This window comes from Micromesistius poutassou (genome assembly GCF_964030765.1).
Source record: "Micromesistius poutassou genome assembly, chromosome: 6".
NCBI classification, from domain to species: Eukaryota; Metazoa; Chordata; class Actinopteri; order Gadiformes; family Gadidae; genus Micromesistius; species Micromesistius poutassou.
Genome location: NC_140276.1, coordinates 15770274 through 15792752, shown reverse-complemented (window position 1 = coordinate 15792752; position 22479 = coordinate 15770274). Strand labels below are relative to the sequence as shown.

The 22479-nt window shown below is 46.6% G+C and overlaps 1 protein-coding gene across 1 annotated transcript in view; it reads right to left on the bottom strand.

Moving 5' to 3' along the window:
• Positions 1–1039: 1039 nt before the first annotated feature.
• Positions 1040–22479, bottom strand: part of pcdh10b (protocadherin 10b) — a gene marked incomplete at its 5' end in the record, with an annotated part of 74288 nt that continues 52848 nt past the window's right edge. The window contains 5 exons of the mRNA XM_084469618.1: positions 1040–1518; positions 4861–5289; positions 13152–13258; positions 13489–13547; positions 14728–17290. Of these exons, the coding sequence (XP_084325744.1) occupies positions 1499–1518; positions 4861–5289; positions 13152–13258; positions 13489–13547; positions 14728–17290 (3178 nt within the window). The 3' untranslated portion in view covers positions 1040–1498. The remainder of the gene's footprint in view (positions 1519–4860; positions 5290–13151; positions 13259–13488; positions 13548–14727; positions 17291–22479) is intronic.

Sequence of the window (22479 nt, the reverse complement as noted above, 5' to 3'; positions counted from 1 at the left end):
TCACATGAGACATTTCAATTACCATTTACAAGTTTAATGTTGGCATATTGTTGTGTTTGTGTAAGAGATTATGTGTGTATATCAGACTGCGTTCTTTACAACACATTTCATGTTTGGCCGTCGTGTTTTCAGCTGGACCCTTATTTGTGGTTACAATGACACAGAATTACCATGGTTCTCAATCTAAATGATTAACTTCTCCTTACTTATAGACATAAGTTCTCTTGTTATGTATATCCAAAAGTGAAAAAAGAAATAATGCCATTTTACATCCACAAAGGGGGTCTCCAGCAGACCCCATAGCCTGTGTTCCCTAAAGCACTTAAAGAGCCTGTGGCAAAAACACTCTTCTAGGGGAAAGTCCACCACACTGAGAAAGCTTCAGAACAAGTAAATATAGATAGCTTTAGATATAGAGTTTTAATATTCATTTTGAATCTCTTTAAAATAGTACAGTAAACACTTCTCACACGATAGAAACTACTTAATGCCTAGGGTTCAGGCCAAACACTTGACCAAGCCCACAATGTGGTGAAACAAATCATAAAAAATAAGCAAAGATTTAACAAAAATAAATGAAATGAAATGAAACATATAAAAAAATAATCCAGCTCACACTCGTTTACAAAGTTTTGAAAGTAGTTTGGGGATAGAGACACCTGACCGCACGAACAGAATAGAAAAGAGTTCATTTCTAAAAGTAGTGTTGCATTTAGAAATGCAGAAAGATCCTCTGTACAAGTTGGCATCTGTCAGTACAAACGCCTAAAGGGCTCGTGGACGATCTCTGGTCTGCTGCCGCTCTACAATGTTTTTATCTTTTATTCTTTATGGTGTTTTCCCCCCCCCTCCATTTTCTGAATGAATTGATTGGTCTTAAATACGTATACAGTAGTGCTGTAAACAGGCACACAGACCGGAGACGCCGAGTGTTTCAAGGTCCTTCAGGGTGCCTTCGCCCATCCAGTGTTTCTCGCTCCCCCCCCCCCCCCCCCCCCCCCCCCCCGTACCCCTCCACCTCTTCACCGTAGTTAATGTCTCAGTCCTGCTGAGAGCCGATGGGTCCCTGGTGGGTCCGCTGGCCTTCTGGGGGCCCGTTGGTCTCGTTCCACCGGTGCATGTCCGGCCCGTGCACCACCCAAAAACGAAGGGTGTGTGTGTCCAAAAGGCCTGGCAGTGTTCCAAAGAATTCCACAAAAAAAGGGAATAATTAAATTCCTAAGAGACGTTGCGTCCCCCGTCACATTCCTCATCTGGACGTTTCTGTTCGTTTTTGTTTTAGTTTTTCAAATAGTTTGTTGTTTCTCTTCTTCTTTAATTCACTTTTATGAATGTCTGCTCAGTTTAGAATGGGTCGGAGCAGGGCGTCGTGTTCTCTAAGCAGGATGGAGTCGGGAACTGGATGGTGGCTCAGTTCTTCGTTCCTTTAGTCTCTGTCTGTTTCAGGATGATTGTTGTGCAAAGTCACGCAGTCTCCGATAAATCCACACGGAAAGAGCTAGCAAACCCTTTTCCCCGCTGAAACGGAGAGAAGAAAAACAACAGCGGGGTTAGAAGTCAACACCTGAATCCTGTGTCATTTGACCTCACAGTCCCCTGCTAGTCAACACGCGTTTAGAATGAGTGAATGCTGAGTAGTTCAGGAGTAAACAGTAAAGACGATTGTTGCTAGTTCGGCTAGTAAGAGTTACTCAAGCATATTAATTGAAAAATAATCATGTCAAATATAGGCTAAATAAACACTAAGCCACAAATTGACCCCGTTCACACTGTGTTAGGCGGTTCTCACACACACCCCCTCCCACACACACAACAAGGTTAGGAAGTCTCTATCATTCACTCAAGGATAATGAGAGGAGAGGAGAGGAGGAGAAGGGGGGGGGGGGGGGGGGGGGTCGTGGGAATTATGTTGGAATCCTGCAAACATTACACGGCCAATTTATAAGGGTGCAGGACAACAGAAGGGGCGTGGCTGGGCAGCGACCAGCAACAGGCTGACAGAGGAGAGACAAATGGCCTCACACAACAAACCCTCTCTCTGCATTCCCTGGATACAGTCCCCCCTCCCCCGCAGAATCAGCTACAGGCTACCTACACCCCCCCCCCGCCCCCTCCCCCGCAGAACCAGCTACAGGCCACTCACCACTCCCCCCCAATCCAAACTAAACTGAACTAGTTTTAAATGAATGAGTTATACCAAAATAAGATCAACTAGAATAAACTGAACCAGAGTTAAAACCACCAGAGTTCAACTGAGCCGAACTAATCCCACCAGAGTTCAACTGAGCCAAACCCAGGTCATTACTCACTATTTTAGCATTATTACCCCCATCCTCCCCTCAAGCAAACACACACACACACACACACACACACACACACACACACACACACACACACACACACACACACACACACACACACACACACACACACACACACACAGAGCGCTCTGTTGGGTCGGCCTGATCAGATTAAGGATCCTCAGACCCCCTTTGTATTCCCAGACTATCCCCTTGCTACACCCGACTGCGGCTAGCCACCACCCCCACTCCACCCCACTCCACCCCACTCCACCCCCACTCCACCCCCACTCCAAACCCACTGCCCTGTCTCCAGTCTGCCCTCCGGCCCCCCTGGCTCTCCTGGGTCATTAGCATATGGAGCATAGTAGTCTTCTGCTTGACACAGAGAAGCACACACACACAGACACACACAGACACACACACACACACACGTTTGTTTGTCTTTGTGTGTGTGTGTTCATTTGTGTGTGTTGGTGTGTGTGTGTGTGTGTGTGTGTGTGTGTGTGTGTGTGTGTGTGTGTGTGTTAGTCTTTGTGTGTGTTTGTCTGTGTCTGTGAGTGTGCGTGTGTGTGTGTGTGTGTGTGTGTTTGTGTGGGTGGGGGTGTGTGTGTGTGTATGTGTGTGTGGGTGTGTGTGTGTGTGTGTGTATTTTTACTTATGGAGAAATGTCCTGGGGACAGCGTTGATATTATCGGTGAGTGGTTTGATATAATATGAGCCAAAATGATAAATAAACAATAAATACAAAATGAAAACGAAAACCATATTACAAATTATGAATAAGAAAAAACACAGCATTCCCCTGTCCCACAAGGCGGTGCTTTTAAATCATGCTACGAGAGAAGCCGCGTCAGACAAGGGGGGTGGGGGGGGTGGGGGGGGCTGGGGGCCTCTTCAGGAATGACTTGACACAATTATAATTAAGCATTATCGCCAAATTGCAGTGATTGAGGAGGTGGCGATTGAGGATCTCTTTGTGGCCCCGTGAATAGGAGTTTAGAAACAGTAATTCCTTGGGAAATATGCCTTCCCGTGTTTCTCTTTTTCTTCTCTCAATTATCCAAAAGCTTTTAGCTGCGTTTCTGATCCACTGCGCTAGCAACAATGACGACTGCTGAATGTAGAATAAGACGCTAAGCTAGCAGCTAAGGCGTTCCATTTTAAATAGATTTCTCTCCCTTCATTTTAAACATACATTCTTCTTTCTACTATTGGAATGAAGAAGAGAGAGAGAGGGGGAGAGAGAGAGAGAGTGAGGGAGAGAGGGAGAGCGAGAGAGAGGGAGAGAGAGAGAGAGAGCGAGAGAGAGAGAGAGAGAGAGAGAGAGAGAGAGAGGTTTGTATGGTAAAATAGAGACTTTTTTTTCAGGGGGCACACATGCAGACCTTCCATAATGCCAACCTCTTCCCCCCGCATCACAGCAGTCTTATGCTTCATAATGGCTTCGGCAGATTTAATTTGGAGAGGGCCCCGGGGCCAACGCCTGGAGGATGGGTGGTAGTGTGCGTGCGTTTGTGCGTTCGTGTGTGCATGCGTGTGTGTGTGTGTGTGCTGGAGGGGGGGGGGGTGGTAAGATAAGACGGCGGCAGGTAGCCAGAGATGACGGAGAAGCTTAAAGAAGAGGAAGAGTTTGTGAAACAGCCTGACAGGAGGCCTCAGGCACGCGAGAGCATCACGTACGCTGCTGGTCAGAGAGACCATTTGTCTGTTTTAAATATACATTATATATATACATGTATAGATAACAGGGGTGTAAGGATGATAATATCTAAATATTCTAATATCTGGAAACAGCCGTGTTATTGTCTATCAATAGCGTAGCTGTTTTTAGCATTGGATATAACATTCTTCTGTTCGATTTTTTAATGCCTTTCAACTTATTAGAGTGGAAGATTGATGACTCGCAGTATTAATAGTTGCAATGTGAGATATTTAATAATGATCCAGTCAATGCCAGATTTTTGAACACATACTCTGAAATAAATGTATTTATATGTATATATTTATCCCTGTATATATTTATCCCTGATATTTATGTATATATTTATCCCTGATATATTTTTTTGTTGATATTATATCAGTTTATATTTTACCCTATATATATATATATATATATATATATATATATATACAGTATATGTATATATTTATCCTGGATACACATGTATATATGTGTATTTATTTATCCCTGATATATATGTTTATATTTTACCCATGATATTTACGTATATAGAGTATATGTATATATTTATCCTGGATATACATGTATATATATGTATATATTTATCCTGGATATACATGTATATATATGTATATATTTATCCCTGATATATATGTATATATCTATCCCTGATATATATGTATATATTTATCCCTGATATATATGTATATATCTATCCCTGATATATATGTATATATATGTATATATCTATAATAGATATGGCTGGTGTCAGATCAGAGGAGGGTGCTCTCAGGGGAATAGGTGGAGTTAATGGTTGGGGTTAGTGAGCCGGGGGGGGGGGGGGCGGGGCTGCGGAGCAGACCAGAGGATACTCACTCAAATAGGCGGGGTTATAAGGCGCGGTGGCGCTAGGCAGCAAGGCCTCCAACTCTTTCCTCTCTAGCGTGCCGTGGGCAGGGTGGACGTGGTGGCTGAGGTGATGGTGGTTTGGAGGGAGGTGGTGAAGGTTGTTGTGGAGGTGATGATGGTGGTTTTGGTTGTGGGTTTGGAAGTGTTGCTGTTGGGGACTGAGGGGCGTCTCCTTGCCAAAAGTGGAGAAGGATGTGTCGGCCGCCAGGAGCTCGGCGCTCTGGAAGCGTACCTCTGTGTCCGGGACCGAGTCCATGCCCGGGACGTGCAGGTTGCTGCGGTAGTCTGGCCCCTGGCGGCCGTCCGACGCTGTGGGCAGGAAGGCGGGCATCCAGCAGCGGTCCGAGTGGCCCAGCGCCTTGCACTCCTCCGTGCAGTTGGAGAACAGGTCTGCACCTGGAGGAGGTGGAGAGGGAGGGTGGAGGTGGAGATTGAGAGGAGCCGGGGAGAGATGGTGGAGGTGGGGGTGGAGAGAGGAGCCGGGGAGAGATGGTGGAGGTGGGGGTGGAGAGAGGAGCCGAGGAGGGGGGTGAGGGGAGGGGGTTGAGGGAGTAGGAGGCGGGGTTTGAAAAGGGAAGGAAGCGAAAAAAGAATAAAGGATATGAATGGAGGAAGAGGAGGAGGATGAAGAAGAGGAGGATGAGGAGAATAAGTAGATGCGGGAGTGAAAAATAATCCATACAATGGAAGTCGGACCAGAAGAATAGAAGGAGAAGGTAGAAGAAAGGAGAAGAGTGGTGTTGGAAGGGGAGGAAGGGAGGAGATAATGAAGTGAGCCAAACGTAGGGAGAGGGATAAGCAGAGAGGTAGAGAGGTCCATTAGTTTTGATTGCAAGTATCTCAAATAGACACGAGGAGCAGGCAGGCATAATGGATGGCAATCACTAGAAAATCGTCTCAGTTTGGTATTTTTAGTCAAACAAATGTCTGTCGTACACTGTAGTCGTAATAGGAACTGTTTTCTTGGGGAATTAGAGTTAGTTATATATAATTCATAAGGCTATTGTTCAAACATTATTACATTTTAAAAAACCACAGCGCTATATAGCTTAACTTTAACCGAGATCTAAAAGGTGATAAATGGGCATCTGAACACATCTCCTGTCACCGGCTGTTCTACAGCCGCTGTCAGCAGAACGTGTTCTCTAATAGCATACAGGAGTCTCCTCTGTTCTCGCCTTACACACACACCCCGCCCTGCTCAGATACACAACCAACCAAACACTCATACATAATGCATACCATCCACACACACACACACACACACACACACACACACACATGCTCACAGTTGCATAATCACACAAACACAAACGCAGATATCTTGCTTGCACACACAAAAAGATAAATATATACAGAAACACATAGACAGACGCAAATCTTGCCTTATCTTTAGTGTGTTGTAAGGTTTGTCTTAATATCAAGATGTGGCTCCGTTTGAGAAAAAAAAGCCATTCATTTGCTGAGTCAAATGCAATGTACGAAAGATAATACAGGTTTCAGGTAAGTCTTTGTGTGTGTGCGTGCGCGTGTGCGTGTGTGCATGTCCGTATGTGTGCGTGTGGGTGTGTGTGTGTGCGTGTGTGTCTATGTGTGTGTGTCTATGTGCGGCCGAACATGCACATCAGTGTCTCTGGAGGAGATGGGAGGCATTTGGTCGTGGTTCATGTTTACATTTTAAGAAGCTAAAATGAAAAAAGCCCTTCTGTGTCCATGTAAGCAATCGAGCATAGTGTGACGGAACCTGCCAGATAGCTGGGAGGTTTGTGTGTGCGTGTGTGTCTGTGTGTCTGTGCGTGCGTGCCTGTGTGAGTGTGTGTGTGTGTGTGTGTGTGGGAGGGAGGGGGCTATGTGTGTGTGTGTGTGTGTGTGTGTGTGTGTGTGTGGGTGTGGGAGGGAGGGGGCTATGTGTGTGTGTGTGTGGGGCAGAGGGGGGCAAAGAGCCCCACTTTATAAACCAATAGCAACAGACTTTAGCTGTGCCATTACCTGCGCCTTGGGTATTAGATTAAGGAGCGCTACTATCAGATTACCAGTGCTGCTGCCTGTTCCAAAGCCCTCCATTCAAACCCAAAAGAGACAGAGTGTTATTGTCTCCCTGAATGACTGCAGGTCCTGTCTCGTACCCGTTTTCTGAGCACTTCCACGTGAGCTAATTATGATGTTTTAATGGGTCCTTTTGAAAGCATGCCGCAGAAGAAGAAAAAAAATCACCATTTTGTGAAAAACACTGAAGGTGTTAACAACGGGTGTTAAGACATAATTCAGTACAGATATTCAGAGCTGCTCTACGCTTTCAGACATTCTGAGTCTTCCCTTGAGCCATATGGTCCATCATTGAATGTTGTCTGTTCGATGCCCCTTGTGTGTGTGGATTCTTTCATGATTGTTTGTGTTTTCTGTGAATGTGGGTCTGGTTTGTTGTTATTAGGATTTAAAATCGGAACTGTTATGCTACCAGGGCTATCTCTCGCTAATCCCTTAGCATACAGACTGATTAGGCTAGCTAAGACCTCAGATGTCAAATATAACTCTGTGTGTGTGTGTGTGTGTGTGTGTGTGTGTGTTTGTTTTAGTGTGTGTGAGTCTAGTCTGTAGCGGTCAGCAAAAGGGGAATTTGCTTTGTTACCAAGCGGATTAATTTGGTTTGCTGTCACAACCTGGAAAAGTGCCCAGTGCTCCTAACAAGAGGGTCTGTTATTAAATATTAAACAACAAACCATAAATAAACTCTCACATAATCTTTTAATATGGCCTTCTACATGAAGGAAAGAAGCCATTTGCCCTAGCACTGCTACATTAAACCAAGCAAAACAAGCCATCGTCACAAGGATAAACCAGAGCTGTAGCTTCATCCTAGAGAGGAAATCACGTGAAATGATACTCCTCATGGCTATGAGGAGCCTTGTTTCAGCTCAGCAGCAGAGAACCCTGTTTAGCTGAAATCACAAAATGGAGGCTCCGTTTAATTCTCAAAATGGAACAAGGACGGTGGCATTTAGGCTGAGATAAGGCAGACCAGAGTCTGTGTACATTCCCACACCGTGCCAATAGTGTTCAGATACTCCCACATGTTCCCTCTCCATCCATCATCCTTCCAACAAGCAGGAAACGCACAATGAGTGTGAGCAAAAAGAAAAACCTAATTCTGATATGACTTGACATTTCTTATGTAAAATAGTGAATTAATTATTAATAAAAAAATAACTTAGGCTAAACAAAAGAACCACACATTTTTTTAAGTGTAACATTCATTGTGACTGCCCAACAGTCACAAAAATAATGGCAGACCAGCGGGTAACACCTTTGCACCTTGGAAAGCTGGCTCTGTGGAGATCAACGGCAGGCATAAATTACAAGACCTTTATCTGACCAGGGCAGTAGATCTGGCCTGGGTCTTCAATACTTCACGGACAGAACTGTGTCGATACGTCCCTCACTTAACACAGAGGACAAACAGCCCAAAGAGGGAGAGAGAGATATAGCAGTGAGGAGAGAGAGACAGTCAGTCAGACGGACAGAGAGAAAAGGAGAAAGATAACACTGTACAAATGTAATGAACCACCCCCCCCCCCCCCCCGCCTCCCCACCCCCCCACACACACACACACCATGGCTATCCTCCCCTTCCCCCGGTCTTTGTAAAAGGCTCATCTCATCTTAAAATTCTGCACGGCAACCAAGCGAGAGAAGGCAAAGTCTCCATAATAACCTTCATTTGGTAATTGGTATGCAGAGGTCTGAAAAAAGAAATGAATTACCGATCAGCGAGCTGTTACCACACCGATAATGTGAAGCGCAGGCATGAGGGAGGGGATTTAGTCTGGACCTGGAGTTATGTAAAATAACCAGGAGGATAGTGGATAACTGGCCTCAGAAGCTCTGCATGGAGAGAGCATGAGGACAGTACCATTTAACAACACGTTGGCTGCTATCGGCTTGGTAAAGCAAAAGCTGCAATGCAGGGTTGGAGATAATTAACAGTTTTTTCTATCTATTCTATTTTGGGTTTGCTAAAAGCTGCCTTCAAACCTGCGTTCGGATGGAACATAGCAAGAGATCAGGAGACTTCATTGCTATTTTATTTTCTTTATTTCCTGTTTCCTGTTTTCTTTGCACAATTTAATGATAAATGTAGGAACATATACAAACAAATGTGCAAATTCTGCTCTGCAAAATGATGGCATTATCAAGAGAAAACAGCTGTACCTAGGCTTGAATTCACTTCCACTGGAAATGTACACATGAAACCTTTTGTCACATTGCATCGAAAGATTGTTGTGACTGGAGTTATTTATTTTTTGAACGATTTATACTCAAATGGTGTGCACAGGCTTTTGCCAGACCAAGGCTGTTTCCCAATGTGAAGGCTGCAGCCTTGCTAGAACTCTTCCTTGCGAGTCGCGTCCTATGGAGATGAGGCATGAGTGCTGGCTAGTGCTTGTAGCGTTCAGTTTGGAACGACTTGCTAGTGTGAAAGTGCTTCCACTTCCGCTTTTTAATACTGCTCCAGTGGTAAATATTGTAATATTTTAATTGTTGAAATTGTTATTGAATACAGTAGTTTGTTTAAACACCAGCTACATATTAAACAATTCAATCCATGCAAAATACAGCCTATCATTATGTTGCAAAAACATTTGAAAATAATCGCACAGGTCTTTAAGCTTAATTTTTTGCATTTACATGATTAATCTATAAAAAGCAATACGTCACAAAATATTTCTGAAAACTTTCAAATAACTTCACTTGTGTAAAGCAATGTTTTAAATAGCCCGCGCAGCATGTGAACGCAAAGGATTGTGGGGATTTTGCCTCGATTTTGAGGATTCATCGATGCATCCTTGAAAAATCTCGGAATTCTCAAAAACAAAGGATGTGAAAAGGCTGCGAATTTCCGAGTGTTCTCAACATTGGAACAGTGCTTGTCGGCGTTCTATGAAATGCCGTTGAGCATGCTTCCTTCACGTTGGGAAACAGCCCATGACCAAGCTCAATCGTAGATTGCACGTTGGTCTGGGGAGGCTGCTGTCATTTTCTTCAGCACAAGAGGCGTGATCAACGGGCCTAGTTCAAATGACTCTGTACGCAATTGGCTGCTTGCCGTCGCTTCCCTGTCATCATTGTGTTAAACCAGCCAATGGCATGCCAGAGGGGGAAGCCAGCTTGGTGATTGGCTCCCGTAAAAAAGCGTATCAGAAGCAGAAAGAAATGTATTGCTCCTCTCCAGACCCTTCTGCAGGGCGAATTCAAATCGCCGGCAGAATGGGCTCGGGCTACCCAGTCTAGTGCACAGTAGCACTTATTGATTAATACAAAAACTAATTCTGGCTTTTGTATCGCTATGTGTCTTGCATTAATTTGTATGCAATTAACATTCAAATTAGCAAATTAGCAGAATCCAAAACTGTCACTCAGTGAGTTATGTTCCCCATAATAGACTTGACGGTAATCTTAAATCAGCATTCCTGCTGCCAGACCCTTGAAAGAGGTGACCTCATCAGGAACTTTCAATAGGGCTAGATCAGGGTTTTGAAGCAGGCTGGATCACCTATTCTACATGGTTTGCCAAAAAGATATGAATGTGAAAATAAAAAATATTACAAAATGTCCAATAAATAAGGATCAAGCTAAGGTCAATTGTCTGTGAAAATATGCCCTTCTGTTGCTTCATCATCACAACACTGTAAGCACGGCCGTGATATAAATAAGCTGTGGCTTGTTTATTTTTGGTTTGGTTGTTAGAAAAGTATAAACACATAAATTGCTTGAAATATTAGTAATATCTGCTGATTAGAAGAGCTATTCAGAACCATCCATACAAGCCCATCCTTAATTAAGCCCTTATACCAGCATTGCTTATAGGCTTGAATATAAACAAAACTAGGCTAAACAGAATATGATGGAGGTGCGTGCTGATTAAAAGCAAAGAGGTTTTGTGAAACCTATTTGTTAACTTTACACAATTACATTTTGTGTATACCCTAGACTATGAAATTCAATTAGCACACAGAGAATAATAAGCCTGTATATTTTTCAAAGTGTTGAAGCGCCACACTCTAAGCCAGGCTATCAATTATCCTAATCAAACAAAGACTTAATGCACAACAAATAATCTGTTTAAAGACGCTAAGCTCCCCTGGTGATTCTGCCACAAAGCTAACTGTATCCCATTCGCCACACCAAGGGTATTCAAAGTCAGAGACAATAAAGTGCTGCTGCTTCGGCAATGCTTCAGTTAGCTTGTTGGCCGCACAACGAGAGCTGACCCTTCGTGGTCCAGAATAACCGACCGCATGTGGCGTGACCCTACATATTTACTCAATGTTGGCACGTTCCCATGAAGTACAAGGTAACTCATTATTACGCAGAAAGCATTTTAACTCCATGCAGTTCTCTCGGAAAGCAGTGATCCACGTGTTTGACACTAAAGTGAGAAGAATGCAGAGGGGTGTCACTTTGAGGTTTTTTACAGCTCCGGGGCTGATATTGTTGCCTCTAAGCCCACCCAGGTCGCAGCTCGCAGCTCGCCGGGCAAGATGAATTTAATACATTTCATCACAATGTTTTAATGGCGTTATTAGCAATGCATTCATGGCTCAACTGAATGGGGTCTTTGGACACTATTACTAGTATTGCCCTCATACCTTAGATTTCCCTCTGACATCATCTATTATAATGAATCACAATGTGATATTTTCTATCCACATCACGCAGCCTTTCTCGGGCACACATGGAGCAATGAATGAATGCAGTGCTAAAATATGCATTCCAAACTTAGAGAGGAGGGTGGGCTGGGGGGGCATTGTGTCTACGGGTGTCTGCTGGTGGAGGGGACATTAAAATCAGGGACCAAAATGAGATACTATGGGAGGAATGCAGACAGAGACGGGGGCTGAAGAGGAGTGAGGGGATAAAGGAAGAGCTATATATGTAGAAAAACCGCACACAAAAAGAGAAACAAAGGGGGGATGGGTTCCCTGATCAGAGCGTATCTAAGTGAACAAATGAATGAATGAAGAGGTGAATGAATGAGCGGCTTTGTTTAGTTGCGTGCGGTTTCAAAACAAGCACTCTGCCAAGGGGGAAGGCCTCCTCTCATTACCAGGCCCGTCACGTCTCGTCGGGCGGTCCGGGCGTGAAGCTGACCGCCGCTCGGGAGCGCCTGCCTCATTAAGGCCGCCGCCGCCGCCACGGCCGCCGCCGCCGCCGCCGTGTTTACAAACAACACCCTGGGCTTTCATTTCAGATGGCGCCGCTAAAACTGTCCTGCACTTGATGCAGGGCTGATGTCGGAAGCAGGACGGGGACTAGGAGCTGGTTGTCAGCCCCCGACCAGAGGGAAACAAGGCGAGCAACGCGAGGCTAACGCAAATAAACACAATCATCATTTAGCCCACGGAAAACCGTGCGAGGTGGCTTAAAACACTGAGGACGACCGCAGCTCATCAGGCCTTTCTTCTTCTGGGGCGTACAGAATGTGAAGCTCTGAACACAGCAGCGCTGCTGCTATTTCAGCACACTCACACACACACACACAGCCACACACACACACACACACACACACAAACACCCCCATACACATACACACACAGGGAGCCTGCTCCACAAGCCTGCTCCAAACCAACTCCAAGCACCACATCACTAAGTAAAAAGCCTCTTTAGGTCCGGGGGAACAATCGATCGGCGCGTTGAGTAGACAGCTCCCACAGCGGGGGGGCCACACTTGACCCCGCAACAAAGAGACTTTATATCACACACACACATACACTAGACACACACATACACCAAACGCACACATACACCAAACGCACACATACACCAAACGCACACATACCCCACACACACACATTCACCAAACACACACACACACACACACACACACACACACAGAGAACACACACACACACACACACCCCTACACCCACACACAGCACAAACACACACACACACACACACATGCACACACACACACAAATTAAAACTAAAGGTCCTGTCTTGTTCATTCACCATCTTGTTTTTCGTACCAAGCCAACCAATAACATTTTTAATTTGTCCTAGCTCTCGGTTTGCTAACGAGTGAATCCAGATGGTGACTCAAAATGACCCGGCAGAATGTTTTAACTTCTTAAAACTAGAGCCCCCCACCCCTCCTTTCTCTCTCTTTCCTCCCCTCTCTCTCTGCAACACCCACACACACACACACTGCAGCAGGGACCGCCGCTATCTCCCACGCCCCTAGCACGCAGGACGACCTACCGGAGGAGTGGCCGCGGTTGGTGGCGTCGTGGTCGCTGTCTCCCTGCTCGCTGTCCCCGTGGCCGCTGTCTTTGGAGCTCACCAGGTCTGCCTCCTGGAAGGCAGAGCTGGGGGCAGAACAAAGGGAGTAGGAGATCAATGAGCGTTTCCACAGGTTCCCCAAAACGATAAATGGTTTTATTTCATTACATTTTTGTTTGTTCAGTCCACTGCTTATCTAATAAAGGACTTTGTTTGGGTAGTTGCTGTGTGATTTCCCCCTCCAGTATAGAGACTCTGATTCTGTTTCTGTGTGTTCAGACGGAGCCTCCAGGCCTCCGGGTTCTGTTGTGTTTACCTGTTGACGCGCCTCGGCCGATCCACCAGGTAACTGAGTTCGGCTCGCTGGTGTTTGGTCTGGAAACACAAAAGGGGGTGGGGGGCAGTTCAATCAGCGCTCGCCCACATCTTTACATAAAACCATTAGCATAGAGCGCACCAGTCTCAGCAGAATAACACACCGCCGGGCCAGGGAATCACGTGGTGTCATTCCCTGGCCTGGCGGTGATGTTCTCTTCAGAGACGTGTCTGTGTTGAAGCCTCTTCCACACGACAGTACACATCACAGACAGTGAAGCAGGTTATGAGATGACGGTATGATTATGACTTGGAGTAGTTCAGGACGGGCCCTTTGGCGTTTATTTATTCCTCCTTTCGGTGGGGCCAAGGTGGGACTGCACCCCCACAGGGAAGTGTGGCTCACAGATTTGTTGCCAAGGAATAAAATGAAGTGATGCACCTATTCGGGCTGGCACAGCAATAGATGCATCTTTGTTCCAGTGCAACTCAGCAACATCGTGACCAGTATGCCTAATGTGACTGTTGTTCTCCCAAAGGGACTTGCATGTGTGCACACTAACACACACTCTGAAACACTCGCACACACACACACACACACACACACACACACGCTTTCTAGCACAATCACTGCTACACCCGTCCAAAAAAATGCACATCAACAGTAATAAGCACCCTTCAAGGCGACATATTTTAGCATTATTTATTTATGTTTGTTCTAATTCGTCCTGTTACATAAGGGTGGGGTTAAAAGCATTCGGCGCTAATCATAAGCATAAACAGAGTTTAAAAACGCCACGATTGCTATTCTGGGAGTGACCTCCCAGAGTGGGCGCCAGAGGCAGAGATGTCAGCCACTGGTACCCGGGCGTCCTGTTTGCTTTAGGGCCGTTCCGGGATGCCGTGCAGAAGGGAAGCGGTGGCTTTGTATCCACACTTAACGACAGGGCCTATCTTCTAAGGGAAGCTGTTCTAACCATCGACCTCTGAACACTAAGTCATCTGTTGTTCTGGTGCTTATGAAGAACAGGTCGGGTAACAACAACGTAGGGATGCATCTACTGCTACATCAACTGGTGTCTATGTCTAACAAAGCAGCACCCGGGTGGTTCATGCAGTACGGGAGCCCGATGGGTTAATGCAGTAGGGGAGCCCGATGGGTTAACAGGTCATTCTCAGACAACACAGTGTATTATGAACAGGGGAGCATTAAGGGGAACACGTCGAGAGGAGCTCTTACCTCGTGTGATAAAATGCTGCCGTTTGATATGATGTCAGGCTGCTGGTCTGTGTACCCTGTGACTACGGCCCCGCACGGGTTGTGATCCGTGTCTGTGCTCCTAGTCGGACTACACGGCTTTAGGAACATGAGGTCAGTTTTGGCGGACTCTGGAGTCAGACATACCTGGTAGCAATAGTTCTGGTTTTGGTGGTGGGAGCCAAAGCTCCCAGACTCCTCCACGGGGACCTGGGCCGTATTGGGCCCGCCAGTGTTCACCGTGCTCTGCACCAGCATGATATCAGACTTGCTGAGCTTCTTCTTACGCGCGCGGGCCTGCCTGGAGCAGCAGGAGCTGCTGCTGCCGCCGCCACTCAGGCAGCAATCGCTGGCCAGGCAGCTGTATATGTTGAGCTTCTTGTCCTTCTGGCAGCGCACGGCCAGCACGATCATGGCCAGCAGGAAGATGAAGGACACAGAGCCCAGAGCGATGATGAGGATGAGCGTGAGGTCCAGGGTGCCCTCCTTGGCCTTGGACGTCCCGCCCCCACCGGGCCCGCGGTCGCCGCCAGCCCCGTGACCTTCGGCCACGCTGTCCACCAGCACCACCAGCACACTGGCGCTGGACGAGAGCGGCGGCTGGCCGTGGTCCCGCACCTCGATCAGCAGGTCGTACTGCTGGTGGGGGTCCCGCTTCACGGAGACCCTCCGTGCCGTCCGCAGCTCTCCTGTCCGCCAGTCCATGCGGAACACGCCGTTCTCGTTGCCCCGCTGGATGCTGTAGGACAGGCGGGCGTTCTCGCCGTCGTCTCCGTCCATGGCCACCACCCGGGTCACCAGGTAGCCCGGCTCGGCCGAGCGCGGCAGGGGCTCCTTGGCCGTGCCGTTCTTGCCGAGGGGGGCCAGCACCAGGGGGATGTTGTCGTTCTGATCCACGATGATGACTTTGACGGTGGCGTTGGTGGAGAGCTTGGGCCCCCCGCTGTCTTTGGCCTGCACCATGAACGTGAAGTCCTTCAGCTGCTCGTAGTCGAAGGAGCGCAGCGCGTAAAGGTAGCCCGTCTCCTCGTTGATGGACACGTAGGTTTTGACGGACATGCCCTGAATGTCACACTCCAGTATGGAGTAATTGATGAGAGCGTTTTGGCCGATGTCCGGGTCCAGAGCGGTCACAGCATGGATGTATGCCCCGGGAACGTTGTTTTCCGTCACATAAACGTCATATATCGGCTGTGTAAATGTCGGTGCGTTGTCATTTTCATCCGACACTTGTACTTTAATTGACTTACTGGTGGCGAGGGAAGGGTTCCCTTTATCCCGCGCGACCACAGTCACCGAGTATGAGTCTGTCTGTTCTCGGTTCAAGGGTCCGTCGGTCAGGATGGTGAAATAGTTACGAAAGGAGGTTTTTAGTTTGAACGGCACGTCGCCTAGTATCTCCACGTGAATCTGTCCGTTCTCTTCCGCATCTTTGTCCGCCACGCTCAACAGTGCTATGACGGTACCGGTGGACGCGTTCTCGCTCACGGACTCGGTCACGGTGCTGAAGGAGATCTCCGGTGCGTTGTCGTTGACGTCCACCACTTTCACCAGAACTTTACAGTGCGCGGGCACCGCATTGGGCCCCAGGTCTTTAGCCTGGACGAAGATCTGGAACAGGCCGCTCTCCTCGAAGTCCACCTCGCCGCGCACCTCTATGCGGCCGGTGCGCGCATCGATACTGAACAGGTCCTTGACGCGGCTGGAGATGTGATTGCTGAAAGAATACACAACCTCGCCGTTCTGACCTTCGTCTGAATCGGTGGCATTCAGCTGAATTACCAGCGTCCCCACCGGAGCGTTCTCCGGTAGAGTCACCGTGTACACCGGCTGGTCGAACACGGGCACGTTGTCGTTGGAATCCAACACTTTGACCACCAGCAGCGCAGTGCCGGTCCGCGGGGGCTGACCCCCGTCCACGGCGGTCAGCACGTACCTGTGGGCCGCCTGCGTCTCCCTGTCCAGAGGCTTCTCCAAAACCAGCTCCGCGAATTTATTGCCGTCCGTCTGCGTCTGCACGTCCAGGTAGAAGTAGTTGTTGGTGGTGATGTCGTAGGTGCGTAACGCGTTGGATCCCACGTCCGGGTCGAAGGCGCTCTCCAGGGGGAAGCGGGTTCCCGGCGTAGCGCTCTCGGAGATCTCCACCGTGATGTCGGTCTCCGGAAAGCTCGGCGGGTTGTCGTTGATGTCCACCACCTCGATCTCCACGCGGAACAGCTCCAACGGGTTCTCCAGGAACACCTCCATGTTGAGCTGACAGCTCGCGCTCTGCCTGCAGATGTGCTCGCGGTCAATCTTCTCGTTCACGAAGAGGACTCCGTTCTCCAGGTTGACCTCCAGGTACGGCGTCCGCGAGTTGGGCACCACCTGGAAGCGGCGGGAGGCGAGCTTGGTGAGGTCCAACCCGAGGTCCTCCGCGATGTTGCCCACTAGGGTCCCGTGATCCGCCTCCTCGGGCACCGAGTAGCGGATCTGAGAGCGCGCTCCGTGCGCGATGCACAGCACCGCGAGCAGTAGCGCGATCATCTCCACACCGAACCAACAACTACGAAAACAAGCGCACTGGGGGGAACAGACAACAGGTTCTTTTATCCTCTTGGATTCAATAAAACGTCATTTCCCCGTCACCTTTTTAATGGAAACAAAAGTCCACCCCAAACCATCTGAAGTCTTTATAAAGCCGAAGTAGACGTTGGGTTAAATGTGTACGTGTGGATAGTCCCGTAAAGAAGGTGACATGGTGGTGTGGTTATGTCCAGGTTTGTGCCAAAGGTTTTTCTTTTCAACAAGGTCCGCTGATCTCAGACGCGTCTCCAACACATTCCGATGAAGCGCTCTCCGACGGAGTTCCAGTGAAGAGGACGAGTTTCAAAAAAGAAGAAAAAGAAGAAGCATAATCCAAACAATTACTTGAATAACTGCATGTCATCTTCTTAAAATGTCCCCTTCATACGGACTGGATGATCTGCCCTTTCTGGGTAACGTGGCCCGTGTCTCCCTCGGAGCCGGGCTGGAGCGCTGCGCGTCCTGCAACTCCACACTGAATGCTGCTCACTCACGAGGATTTGCTTTTTGCGCAACGCACCTCCCCTAACAGTCGCTGAGGTCGTCCATCAAACCCAAAGCCGTTCACCGATTGGTTGGCGACGAAGCCTGTCAACGTTGGCCAAACCCATATATGGCTCTCCCCCCTCCCCCCCCCCTCTCTCCCTCTCTCCCCCCCCCTCTCTCTCCCCCCCTCTCTCTCTCTCCCCCCTCTCTCTCTCCCTACTGTCTCTTTATCCGTAGAATACTTGATCCAAAAGAGATGGAGAACTCGGAGAAAGTGATAAGTGTGGGAAGTTCCTTTAATCCTGTGTCACACATCATGGGTTCAACTTGATTGTTGTGCATTCTTCCAAAGATCGGCCTTACATTTGGATTGTTATTTATTAATGTATTTATGTAATGATATGACTTATTATAAACGATAAATAATCCTATTATAGGCCGACATGTAGAGCCAACTCACAGCACAACTAGTTCGATTTGACAGTTTACCGAACACCTACGTGAATGCACATGTAGGGAATAGGGATTGTTTATGAAATCTCAATCGGTGTATTTATAAGGTTGTGCTTTAATGCCATCCTCTGATAGCGGTGGAGGTGATTTAACACCCAGCAAACACAGGAAATGTGCCGATGAGGGACACGTCAGGGGAGTGAGGGTGGGTGAAGCCAAACGCCGAGAGGGAGAGACACGGAGAGATGGAGAGAGAGAGAGAGAGAGAGCGAGAGAGAGAGAGAGAGAGAGAGAGAGAGAGAGAGAGAGAGAGAGAGAGACGTGGAGGGAGGGGAAGAGGGAGAGACATGGAGAGCGGGAGAGAGGTTTCGCTGCTTCCCCCTGAATCACCTTTACGCAGACCGTATGTGCCCCCTAGCGACATGGAAGTGAACTTAATCATGGTTCTCAGCACAATCAGAATACCGAGGGAAGCCTATTAGAAGAAGAAACCCGCCAACATTCCTATTAATAGTAATTTAGCTCAACAAGGATGTAATTAACGCAGAATCGGCTATTTCTGTCCAGCAAACCGTTTCCCTCCGCGGAGCCATCGGGTCATTAAAGCTGATGTACGCGTATCGGCAAGTTGCCAACATTCACTTTAGGTAGATTACAAATAGCTTTTATTTATCAAAACTGCCATAAAGAACGAGGCTCCCCAGAGCATTCTGCAAGCCTGGTGATTTAGTCTGGCCCCCATAGCGCAGGTCTCCTCAAATACATGACATACAGGCGAGCTTAGGCTTTTATTCCTAAACAGATGATTAGACCTGGTCTAAACGCATTTTAAGCGGTTTTCCCAGTTTAATATATGGTTTAACATAGTTGAATATACCGTATAATATACCAACAAGGAACCCAAGGAGGATGAATAATAAGACATTTGTGATGCGTCATCTAAAGACGATAAGACACGGAAAGCTCCAGGTCCCTGTAAACATGGCATTTAGACCCATGGGTGAAAGGCTGGGCCTATAGCATTACACATTTAGAAACACTTGAGTTGAATATTAGGCGTACAGTTTTTAAACCTGTGCAAACACCAGGGGCCAAATCCAATACGGCTCTGAGTCTCACGAAAAACCTAATAAAGGAATTTCCAACGAATGAGGTCGAGAATATAAAATGCAGGGAAGCCAAATAAATGCAAGTTGTTGCCTGCACTTGATACTCATTTATTTTTAGTAGGTCGCCTTATTTACTCAATCAATGTAAGTAAGGAGTAGCCTAATCACCTGGAAAGCTCCATTGGTTCATTTTGGATGGGCGCTGTGATGGCCCACATGTTCAGAAACATCAGTTGACCATCATCATTCACTGCCAGCCAAACTGATTCTAACTCATCACGTCCGTGACGGGACTGTGGATGCACTCTTCATGTGGTGTGGAGATGAGAGAAGGAGAGGCCATACGTGACTGAACCAAGAGACCAAGTGCTCCACCTAGCGGGACCCAGACACACTACGTCATTCCTTCTTAAGCCCATTTTACTTTACTTTCTACCCTTCCGCTATCGTTCAAAGTGTCTTGACTTCTTCATGTCTGCTTCCTCCAGAGGCTTCAGTGGGTCTATAGGCGAGTCCGTGGGCGTCGGTGAGGGAAGGCATACGAGAAATATATTATGAGCTCCGTACAGTGTGTAGGCTACAGTGCACACAACACTTTTTTGAGCAATGCAATTGAGCAATGCAGCAGTTTCTATGTTATCTGCTCATTATTTTTATTTACCACGGTAAAATATACATAATTGAATGAATTTCTATGATTTCTATAATTGAATTTCTATGAGTTCAAAATGGCAGCCAAATAACAACCACTGGTGGTTTTCTGATTTGATTCTGCAGTTACAGAACTCTCTGTTGAGCTTCCCTACTGACGTACACCAACATGAAAGTCTGAGGTCTGGGTTTTATTTGACTAATCTTTGCTGTTTTTTTGCGGTTAATGCAGGTTCAAAGTTCCCTTCCCAATTCTCCAAACTGGCTATTTGAGCTCAGGCAAGGCCATTTCAACCAGTCAATCATGTTGGATAACATTTGGATAGAGAGAGAGATGGGGATTTTGTTTTTCCTAGGTCCAACTTTTACTACCCGTTCAATTTATACAATATCCCCCCGAAAAAATATAAAGTGCATCTGTTTATGTACCTTAAGTGGCCTCTGTGATCAAATCCTTTCAAATAAAACAATGTTTATTGCAGTACACATAGGAGACGTGTTTTATATTAAATTATAATTATTACACAGATGAAGATTTACTACAGTATTAACAGCATGCAGTAGCTCCGCCACCCACCAGCACTTATTCGTGCAAGATAAATATACACAGGGTCAATTTGACCTGAATACAACCACTTTTTAGTTCTAACACAGGTTCCGTTTGTCTGTTTTACTAAGGCTTGGCTGGAAGGGCTCTTTGCCCTGCATGGCCAGCTGTTGAATATACAAAATGGCCTCTATGAAATGGAACATCTCAGCGTGGTGACTGACAGCACAGTCATTGTAAATTTTTGCAAATGTTGCTCTCCTGCGCCCCCCACTTCCTTGTTATTTCCGCTACCTTCCTCCCTCTCCCTCTCTCTCTCTCTGACTGGGACACTCAGGGCACCAGCCCTGAGTGTCCCAGTCAGAGCCTCTACCAACAGGACACACTGAGCTTGGCTGATTTCAGATGATGCAACAGAGACAGCGCCATGGTGGTCATGTGACTCACTCTAGCTTTCAATACAGATAGTATGGAAATGTTACATATAGCCTGTCATATTATTATAATGATTAATATTAGCATTATTATTATTATTATAAGAAGTATTATTCTGAACATTAGCACCAATCTTTAATTATATAAAGCTTTTATTTTGATGTGATGACCCATGAAATGAAATTAAATGGGATTAGAAGCCAGGGTTGAATATTTTTTACTGAGGAAAAACTATTAGCATTTTTGTTGTGTGGCTGTGCCAAACAACAGAAGTGTGTGTGTAACACACAAATAAATCACATGGCATACATAATCTCCATCACTCCCAATTTCATACGATAATGAAATCTTACTTCATTCTATCATTCACACTGTGACAAAGCCAGTTAAATTAATAGTTTGGCCCCCCATTTAATTATGCAGTGGGCTGCCATCTTAGCTGTGCAGTGATGTGTGCTTCTGGGACAAGGGCAATCAAATGGCCCCTATGGTAGCAGGTTCCAAACAGACACTTTTAAATTGATACTGACTGAATCAATGGGGAGCATATAAGTGAGGGAGTTCACACTGAATCCACTGGTCTTAAAACTAGAAGCTTCACAAGGAAATGTCTCGACAAAAACAATTGGGTAATTTAAAGAATTTATTTTATACAGTAGCATGTGAATTGAAGATGTGTGCTTACCTTCACACAACTGTGTGTGAACGTAAGCACACAATATTATACATGTATGATACAAAACCTATTTGTCAATGCAGACTGGACTTTGGGTGATGAGTGTTTTGTATTTTATTCTGATGAGTCCAGGCAGTGTTCTTAGGTCTCGTGACTCTCGTCTGAGATTAACACTACCGTTTGTCCTTTGTTATTCATTTTGGATAAAACTATTGATTGCCCTAAAGATTTTTATACTTTCCTCAGGGAGCTAACTCCCTCCCCCAAGCCCTGATTGGTCCCATCTTCTTTATGTTTTCTGTAAGAGGCTTTCTACCCGTCCAGACGCTCTGCAGAGGGAAACAGAAAGTGAACTCGGCTTGATCAAAACGGTCTTAGAAGCCGATAAATCATGCATCTTGTGTGAACTCCACATCCAACAGTGAAACGTAATGTTGTCTTTACTAGATAAGACCATGGCTGACTGCAGATAATGGATCCATCATGAACAAGCAGTGCTTCTCCACCGTGGTCCCACACCATAATCACCAAGCCTCTGGTGGAACCACAGACATGTCCTCCTTCGACTACTTTAAAATTGCATTAAGATGCTTTATTGTTCGTCAGAATCTGCAGACACACACGATTCTAAATAGCACCAACACAAGACAACACAGGCCACAGGCATCATCTTTTGACTTCTTTTATTATAGAAGTCAACAGTTACAGTTTCTTCAACTGGAGGTTTTTAAGTAAAATCCGCCACCTAAGGCTGAAAAAAACTGTTGAAGTAACCTGCTGAACTTACCTAAACCATGTTCCATAACATCATA